At 42.1% G+C, this 10372-nt stretch overlaps 1 protein-coding gene across 1 annotated transcript in view; it reads right to left on the bottom strand.

Annotated features, from left to right (window-relative positions):
• Positions 1 to 2508: 2508 nt before the first annotated feature.
• Positions 2509 to 10372, bottom strand: part of LOC146831102 (serine/threonine-protein kinase H2-like) — a 95322-nt gene continuing 87458 nt past the window's right edge. The window contains exon 3 of the mRNA XM_085604102.1: positions 2509 to 3520. Within this exon, the coding sequence (XP_085460228.1) occupies positions 3197 to 3520 (324 nt within the window). The 3' untranslated portion in view covers positions 2509 to 3196. The remainder of the gene's footprint in view (positions 3521 to 10372) is intronic.

The following is a 10372-nucleotide window of genomic DNA, read 5'->3' as shown; positions in this document are numbered from 1 at the left end:
TGTGCCCACTCCCCCAAGAAAGTGGTCACATAGAGGGTGTAGACACCCTAAAGGTAGGTATGTGGAAATTTAGTTCGTAACTGAACATTATCTGCGCCATCTTGTCTCTCCCCAAGAGCCACACGCGGAAAACGCGCGACGGCCATTTTAGGCACCATGACCTCATTACCGATCGCAAGCGCGTCCCTCTGGCGCTGCGAACATCCCCCGCGTGCCTAACCACCCCCGCTCTCTCATACATAGGCCATGAACCCTCTCCTTCTGCACAACCCTGCCATGAAACCACATCCCGCACCTGGCCAACACCTCCTTTCATCCCTTACATGGTCATACATCCTTTCGGAAACCCCTTCCTCCACGCCTGATCGTCCGAACTGATCCCAGGCCATCACCTAACCCTACGGACACAGTTTTATTGCCCCTACTGTAAAGGAAGCACCTCACATCTAAGGGTTTGCAGTAGATCAAGGCCCCCAACCCCTGTGACCCGACCAGTCGCGCTCACCCCCCGGGAATTGGCAGAATGCCCAGCTGTGTGATAGCCATCTCCTGCTGTGGGTGGGGTGGGGACTTCTACTGTAGATATGTGTGGGAACAAGCTTGAAGTGGGGATCCCGAGGATGTTCTTTCATGTATCAAAGCAATCTCAAGAATGTGCCATGTACAATAAACCGTGTAATAAAGCAATAAACTTGTGTATAAGAGGCCAGGCTTCAGAGATGTGGACAGAGCATCTCGAGAAGATTCCCTGTGGGTCTGATCTGATGTGTTCTCCTCCGGAGAGAATAAAACTTTGTTTCCTGCCTTCCAGTCTCCGGCGCCTGCCTCTTTTATTGGTAAATCATCAAATGGTATGAGAGGCGATTACCGCCGGGCAATACTTGAAAGGTTATCGACTGCAACTGCCACTACCTTTTTAACAGGTAGCCCTAGCTACTACCTATCTCCCCTTCTAACGCCCATACAATTAGTATTTAGGTGGCGCCGCTGGACTCTGAACTTTAGAGTCGATGGACTGAAGAAGACAACAGACAAAGAAAAGCGTCTGACTCGAAAACAGAGTACCTGATGCAGAGTTTTAGGCATGGCATCCTACCTGCTGCCTCAAGAACTCGACCATAGTGGTTTGCTATCTTGTCCTGCTGCTGTTAGGCTTCCAAGAACCCAGGAGCACCTCCAGACCTTTGCCAATCTCAGCGACCTCCCTTGGAGTAGAGGAACTACTCCCCTGCAGTCCCCAGGCACTGATCCCACAAGGTCCGGTTTACCGACTTCCAGCTCCCTGGCAACTCTGATACAGCACCCAAGCAAGAAGGGGTAGACCAGCTCCAGAGGGCCAGATCTGTCTCACCACAAAAGTGAGAGGACACCGGGATCTACCGAAGCCGTGCCGTAGCAATAGTCGAAGTACCTGTCCACCTGCAACCCAGACGAAGTGTCCAATTCGGATACCAACTACCCAGGAAGCAAGCACTGTTTGAGGGACGCCGAGACCCCTGAGATCCACTACCTGAGTGGCTCAGCTGTCCTGAAATCGTCCCTGCAACCTCTCTGTCCCTGACCGCAAAGACCATCTTGACGCACAGAGCTCGACTGACCTATCTGATCTGCAACCAGCCGGCCCGGCCTAGATACGGATGAACCAGCTGTGCTCCCGTGGTCCTGAGGCCCTTGTGACCCAATCCTTCATTGGCGGACCCCCCAAAGTAACCTGTAAGTCCCCTTGTGCAGCCTGTTTTGAAGTTGACCCCCTTCTCAGTAGTGCACCAGCTACCAACGACCTCAGAACCCTGCTCCCAGCCGAATCTGGGACGCTCCTGACCATCAGCTGGTGAAATTGCTGGCCCACACTACCACAATTAGAGCGTTAGTTTTATCTACTTTTGCCTCTGTGTACCAATCTGGGACCCACTGGACTCTCTGCATAGTGTACTTCATTTTAGTGCGCTATATAGGGAGCCAGCTTCCTACAATATCCATGTCGATCCAATGTCTAATCTGGGGAGGATGCACAAGAAAAGAGCTGCTTCAGACATCCAATGTACTTCTCACTGTTAGAAAATAGTTATATTAAGGTTTATGAATTTGCAGAAAAATGTAGTCTATGGCATGAACTCACTAGAAATAAACAATAAGTTGCCTAGAGGAAGGCACAGGAAGATGTTATGGAAAAGTCCGAGGAAATAGCAGGGGTACAATTCCAATTAAAATGACAAGAAGTAGATGTGAGACTATGATTTGCAGAAAAAAATGCAATGCAATTTTATAACAAATATTTTTGTACCAAGAATGAGGTAATGAAATATGACTTGTACCACTCACAGGGCCTGATTCATAAAGGTAAACTTAGACGTTTGGTACAAACTTAGACCAAAGGTCTAAGTTTATGACTTTGGGAATAAACAAAGGGCATTTACGAGTACTATCTTTATGTTCGCACTGGGGGGCGGAGATCCAGCCTGAGTACGGACATAAAGATAATACTTGTAAATGCTCTTTTTGAATTCCCATAGTGGTCAACTTTGACGTTTGGTTTAAGTTTACACCAAACACCTAAGTTTACCTATGTGAATCTGGCCCATTGTGTTTGCTAAGAGAAGAGATCTATTTGTCAACAGTATTTTCCTGTTGCTTTCAGGTAATTCTCCAGAACGTCCCTCAGGCTCTTTCCAACTTCTCATACATTTAAAACATTCCAAGTGCGGGAAGTAAATAGGTTGCCCAATACCAATAACAAAACATGTTGAGCAACAAGTATAAATCTCTCTAAACCTTGTAGGAGACTCGTGACAATTAAGAACAAAGACCACCCTCTAATACTAGAATCTACTTTGGTTTCATATATAAAGAAAATGGTATATGTAGGAGTGGCTAACACCATAAGGTGTGCTCCAAAATGTTCACCAAAGCCAATATTTGGCTGTCAGTAGGCGTGACTCTTTGTGTAATGCTCCTGTCCTAGTACTGATCTCCTTAAATCAGCCGGGAAATTTAGAACCAAGCAAAAAGTACCCCAAGAGTAAGTCTCAGTAAATTCATTGAAAATCGGGCCTTTACCTTGAGAGCATGTGTTTTCAATCTTTGACATAGGCTTAAGAATCATTCAAGTGTTGACAACTTCATAGATTAAAACATGAAAGTAATTAGCTTAACATCTACCACAAAGGTGCATAGTTTACATAAGTAGATATTAAATTCAATGGTTAAAAATGCATTGTTCATAATGGGGTTGGTAAAGCATGTCACGTTCCAAGATTCCTCTCTCCCATAAGCGCCGGGATTTGCCGGAGTAACCAGATTTGGATGATTGTGCTGATTTTGAACTCTGACAACGGGAGGAGACCCTGCGCCTCAGGTTCTGTGAAATGGACCGATGTAGGTTCTTCATAGAAGAAGAAGCAGCCATAGTCTTGATCCAGGGATGCTGTAGAGCCTCGCTAGCTGACAAGCGATCGTTGAAATCAACATTCAGTAGCCGATCTATAAAGTCCTTGGCAAGATTGGAAACACTCGGCCATGGCTAAAACAAATGAAACAAAAGTGGATTTTAACAAATGTAATGAAGATATCAAAAAGAAATGAACCACTCTGAGTAGAAACCTTATCGTGTGGGTGAAGAATGAGTTTGCATTGTGTTCTTATCACTTACAGCCTGACTTAGAGTTTGGAGGAGAGGGTACTCCATCACAAGGGCGACGTAGTACCTTTCTCCGCTAAACTGAATGTCCACCCACCTCATTTAGAGTCAGGAGGACCTTCAATATGTCAGTAACAAAGACAACTCCACCTCCATTGTTAACACCCTCCTCTGACAGCTTGACAGAGTAAGGGCTGCCCCATTTAGAGTGGGCGGTCGCAAAGGCCAGTTTTACTTTCACATACCTCCATCACAAGGTGGCAGTAAGGGATAATAAAAACTATTATAGATCCCCACAGCATGGGAGAAAACTTCCATGGTGAGGGGGTCTAAGTTTTTTTAGTTTCAAAAAGAAATTCACACTTAGGGATTAAGCTTTTAAAAATAGAAAAAACATATTGAAAGTGTGCCGGTTAGAACTGTCATGTTCACAGAGCTATCGAGCACATTTTCAGTACCAGTTCCTGACAATATTCAAAGATGCCCACTGGGCATCTCTAAATTGAGAGTGTGGTTACACTGAATTCTAAATCAGGCTCTTAGGCTTTTATTTAGCTGTCATATCTCAGGGATACAATGCAATGGTGCCAAACGTGAGTTGTTCCAAATCACGTGGATATCAACATAATAACCTCTCACTAGATTTTTGATAAGTAGTTTCTTAACAATATCTCTTAGATCTTAATTACTTTCCACAGAAGCATGCGAAAAGGAGTATGGCATACGTTCTGAATCAAAAAATGTGTTGTGAGAAGTACAGTGCTTAGGGCTAAGGTCAACACATAAAGAATTTTATTGAAAGCGTTCAAGACAAGGAACTGAAAAGAATTAGAAGCTGTATTAGTTTGTGAAGCAGCCAAAGTGCAAATTGTCCTTCACCATGCACTGTGTCACACACAACAATGTATATTATAGTGGGAGGCGTATTTAAAACCAAATCTATTTTCAGCATGATTTCTTGGGATAGTTTGTACTTTAAGTCAATTAGTTTGGATTTTTGTTTTTGGGTTGTCTTTCTGACAGTTTAATATTTGTAAGCATCAAAATAGGTTTTGCAGAAAGCTTTTAAAAGTTTAAAAGAAGTAAATTAGTGTGAGTTCAAAATGTATGTTACTCTCTTTATAAACGTTCTGGGCATGAATCTCAAAAGGTGTTGTCAAATGTAATCTCTTAGTTTTACTCCTACAATTGAGTTACAGTTCTGACTACCATGAAATTCACAAAGGCTTCCACAGCACCTCCTGAGAATCTGCAAACAGCACCTCCAGAGAATCTGCAACAGTAGTAGATCCCCAATTTCCCAGAAGTAGACATTTGTGAGAAATTGGGTGGTTGGTTGAGGGGGGTGTGAGCCCTTCTCAAGCAACAGCCACAATCCTTGTCAGAGTGAACCACAAAAGTCCATAAATTAACCTCTGCTTGACGACTTGGATAGTTAGGCACAAAATCAGTCAGGCTTGAATGACCTTCAGTGGTTTGCTTCTTTCCTAAACCAACGCTCTCAGCTAATTAAACTAAACAACTACACCTCAACAGAAAAGCCAATCACACAAGGTGTTCCTCAAGAATCAATCCTATCTCCCGACCTATTTAACCTCTGTGTGCAACCCCTTACAATGATCCTGAATAAGCCAGAACTGCCTACCATCTTTATGCAGATGACACCCACTCTACATTAACATTTCTTCAGCTAATGACTTCCAACACTTAAATAGTACCCTTTCCACAGTGCAATCCTGGATAACCAGCAACTGTCTTAAGCTCAACCCCAACAAACCGAAATCCACTTCATCCAACCAAAAGATAAGTCCTACCCTCTTCATATTTGGATTGGCAACCTCACTGCATTAAACTGCAAACTATCCATCTCCAACTCTGTCACATCTCTAGGGATTACACTTGACAGAGACCTGAAAATGAAAAAAACATATTAACGCCTCTGCAAAAGTGCCGTCTACACACTGAAGCACCTTAAAAAACTCAAACCTTTCATCTCCCTCGAAGACCTAAAGATGACCATGGTGCAATCCTTAGTCCTGTCCAAGCCGGACTACTGCAATGCAATGATAAGGGGCTCTCCTAAATCACACTTCCTCCATTTGAAAGCTACACTCAACGCAGCAGCCAGACTATTCTCTGGGGAGAATTGCTTTAACCACATCACTCCAACACTCAAGAGACTCAACTGGCCTACACCAACCGAATTCAAAACTGCATGCATAGCCCACAAAGCTTTCTACACTAAAAATCATCCTCATTCTCTAATAAACTATCAATAGGTGGCCAGAATAGACCTCTTCGAAGCTCCAACACCCTACTCCTGATTCTGCCCAAATTCAAGAAAGAAAAACAATGTTCCTGCTCATTCTCCAGGAATGCGTCACAAATCTGGAATTAGCTGCCGCAGGACATATGTTACAATCAATCATTCCCTCACTTCAGAAAAAAACGTAAACTACTTCTTCTCATCAAGTACGAAACCCCTTCCTCTTAATCCGACCACCTTGTCTGATGCTCCGACCTTTCACCCGCCAATGAACCTGAACTTCAGGACCTCGGGAAAAAACTGTGACTCCACCTCCCCTACTCCTGAGGCTCTGTACCGAATCTACCTCAGAACTATTTCGTCCACATTTTCCTTGTCTATTGTGCAATCTTTTATATATCATCACCATATATTTTGTGTTTTTCTTCTACTTACCACATTTGCACCTCATGCAGCTGCTATTGTGCTACCATTCTACCTCACTATGTATTTTGCACAAATCCTTGCACCTACTGTAATAATCTTTTGTATTTCGTCACTATGTTTTCTTGTTTTCCTACATACCCCATATGCACTGTGTGTAACTGCTGCTAAGCTTCCATATCTTCCTCACTACATATTGTGTATCTTTATGTACGCCACATGCACTTCATGTTATTACTACTGTGCTAACCCTGTAAAGTGATAACAAAGATAGTATGCAGTTCCTAATATGCAAGCAGGCAATATGTATGCAGAGTGAGCTCTAGTGAATACTAGAGTGTAGGAGGGGAGAAGGAACTTCTCCTTTTTCCAACAAGGAGAAGTTCCTTCTCCCCTCCTACACTCTAGTATTCACTAGAGCTCACTCTGCATACATATTGCCTGCTTGCATATTAGGAACTGCATACTATCTTTGTTATAGCTCTATCCACGGACTTGTATGCTGGACCTGGATAAACAATTGTCCGTTTTTTCCCCTTTTTTGAAATAACCCTGTTAAGTGCTCTGATTCCTTCAGGTCAAGTTCGTGCTGTACTAAACTTGATAAATAAAAAGTAGAGGCAATGTGTAAAGTATTTATATAGCACTTACACAGAAATAAAGTGAAAACACAACATAAAACAAACCCCACACTAATCAGGAATGGTAGAGTAAATTATAATAAATAAATGAAATGATATCAGAACAACTAAATTCCAATTAGTGGAACTGGAGATATGTAATTTCAAAGTCTTCAGTGAAAATAGTGCCAAAAAGTGCAAAACGCCAACTGGAGTTATCTGGTCATGCCGGATCGGGACAAAGTCACAAGTTCAAGTCGACTGCGAAGGAGTGTGGGTCAGGCACAGGACCAAGTTTGGCACAGCATAAGGTGACCAGGGAACCCTTAAAGAGGTATGGTAAACATTTAGAAAAAAGGGCTCCTATGGGAGCTGGTTTAGGATCAATGCTTTTTATGATATTTTCATGGGGTAAATTATACCAGTACTACAGATTAATCACCTATAAAATAACCCAGACTTCCCAATATCCTTTCAGTCTTGTATTAAGGTAACTGTGAAAAGGTTCGGTTTAAATGTTATAAGTACAGAGGGGCCTATTCACAAACTGCATTTTGTAGTGCATTTGTAATACTACAAAATGTTATTCACAAACCTATGTGTGGAGATTCTGCCTCTGCTATCTTTTTTTTTGCAGAAATCTCTTTCCGACAGAGGTGTGTCAGCACACACAAGTATACATTTCATGAGCAAATGTGGGAGAGGAACAGCGGAGTGGCTGGAAAATGAGGAATGCCTATTACAAAGTGGGAGGTGTTAAGGTAGGCGATGGAGTGGTAAAGGAAGGAACGGGAATCCACAAATAAAAGAGCTAGGCCATTGCTATTCACAAACTGCACTTCTAAAGTGGCTACAGCCAAAAAGAACTCAAAACTGCAGTAAAGTGACTCTGGCTCAGCCTTGGAGTAAGTCCAGCACCACACATAGCCAAACCCCGGTATTGCAACAGCCTACCATACAGATCAGTAGAGTCAACAAACATCTATAGAAATATACAGGCAAATAAAGCCACCACTATTTATTTGATGATATCCCAAAAAGTAAAACTTTTTTTATTAACAGTGTAAAGTTATATATATTTTTTTACCCAATATCTTTGTAATTGCTATTGTAAAACCCTTCTTAATTTTATAAGAAATGGATTAAAAAAAAAAAAACAATACACAAAATAAATTGATGTTTAACCCCTTCAGTGCCCGCCCCTTTCCCCGCCCAGTGCCGGCCGTTGCATTAGCGGGCGGGGTCTATGACGAGCTGGACTCGTCATGGGCACAGCGCCACCGCGGCCCATGACGAGTCCAGCTCGTCATGGGCACTGAAGGGGTTAATGTTTGAACTGGGATAAATAAATGTAGTTTTTTTCATGTTTTTAATTTCCCCATAGAAATAAATGTTGAAGATTTACCTAACAAGGATTACAACATTTTCCACACTTGGTAATAAAAGGAGTGATTGTTCTCAACTGTGCAACCCATCTCCGGCTAAACAACACCAATTCACAGCCAGGCAGACCCAACAGGAAATTAACTATCACACCAAACAACTTTTGGTGCATTCATGATGCCGGTGAACATCTTTGTAGGTTTGCCCTTGTAATCAGGAATAATTATTTAAGGAGGAGAAGGAGGGTTTAAAGGCTTGGGGCCCGATTCACAGAACTAACTTAAGACAAAATCCTAAACTTACTACCATTTTGGTATTCACAGAAGGCACTTACTCATTTTGGTATTCACAGAAGGCACTTACACATTTCGGTATTCACAGAAGTTAGGAGTCCTAACTTTAGGACTCCTAAATGCCTTCTGTGAATACTCAAAGTCTTAAAATTAGGATTTTTCTCAGTTTAGTAGTAGTATAGTTAGGACTCCTAACTTTAGGACTCCTAAATGCCTTCTGTGAATACCCAAAGTCTTAAAATTAGGATTTTTCTCAATTTAGTAGTCCTAAGTCTAAATTTAGGACTACTAAATTGAGAAAAATCCTAATTTTAAGACTTTCGGTATTCACAGAAGGCATTTAGGAGTCCTAAAGTTAGGAGTCCTAACTATACTACTACTAAACTAAACTGAGAAAAATCCTAATTTTAAGGCTTTCGGTATTCACAGAAGGCATTTAGGAGTCCTAAAGTTAGGAGTCCTAAATTTAGGACTACTAAATTGAGAAAAATCCTAATTTTAAGACTTTGGGTATTCACAGAAGGCATTTAGGAGTCCTAAAGTTAGGAGTCCTAACTATACTACTACTAAACTGAGAAAAATCCTAATTTTAAGACTTTCGGTATTCACAGAAGGCATTTAGGAGTCCTAAAGTTAGGACTCCTAACTTCTGAGATGAGTAAGTGCCTTCTGTGAATACCAAAATGAGTAAGTGCCTTCTGTGAATACCAAAATGGTAGTAAGTTTAGGATTTTGTCTTAAGTTAGTTCTGTGAATCGGGCCCAAAGAATGAAAATCGTTGGCATGTTCTAGGAAGCTGTCATTGGCAGCTATCACTTCTCACTTGATGTGATCCTGGACATGGTTTCTGACTGGAAATGGGAGCTTGGTCCACCTACAGCACACTCCCAAGTTACCCGAGACAATATCAACATACTGACAGCACAACATTTCTTTGCCACTAGATATTTCCAGAAGGTCACCTCTGATAATGTTGGCATTTTACAGACAAGCCAGTCTTGATGCTTGCATCAGGTATTGAGATGATTCAACAAAAATGTGCACCAAAGTATTGCCATGCCACAGGCACTATCGCAAAGGAAAAGTGTGGCAAAGGAATTGTATGCTTTTGGCCACTTCCCTCAGGTGCTAGGTGCCATTGACCTCAACCATGTGGCACTTCAGCCAACTCACCAAACGGCGCACCTTTTCCGCAACAGACACCACTGGCACTCCATCAATGTGCAGGCTGTCTACGATGCCAGGAGCTGCTTCACTGATGTGCATGCTAACTTCCCATGTGGTATCTGGTCCTGCTACAGCCTGCCATTTGATACCCGCATCCGAGGAAAACTTTAACTTTATTGTGAAGGCAGAGATCGAGGTTGGCCAGAAACCAATGCCCCCAGACCGGGAACATGATTCCGGCACACACTCTAGCTTGAAGGAATGAGTTTATTTTAATTTAGTATAGTGGGTCCTTATTATCAGACTCTTTATGTCCTTTTTAACCCCTTTGTATATACACTGGTTCCCTTGAAATTTCCTGGAGTGTTATCATTTAACCACTTCCCTCTCCAAGCTAGCATTTACCTTCTGCTTTAAGACTGCATATTATTCCATTTTGCCCATTCCCAAGGATAGTTTTTAGTTTCCCAAACACTATTTGTAGGCAAAATACCTTGTTTCATTCTCCATAAAATGTTCTTATAGCTCAAACTTTAATGTCCTATTTCCTGTTTTCAAAATTTGCAGATTAATGCATTGCATC

Source organism: Triturus cristatus, chromosome 5_1 (genome assembly GCF_964204655.1).
Source record: "Triturus cristatus chromosome 5_1, aTriCri1.1, whole genome shotgun sequence".
Taxonomy (NCBI): domain Eukaryota; kingdom Metazoa; phylum Chordata; class Amphibia; order Caudata; family Salamandridae; genus Triturus; species Triturus cristatus.
The sequence above is the reverse complement of the archived record's forward strand: the minus strand, read 5'-3'. Positions and strand labels throughout refer to the sequence as shown.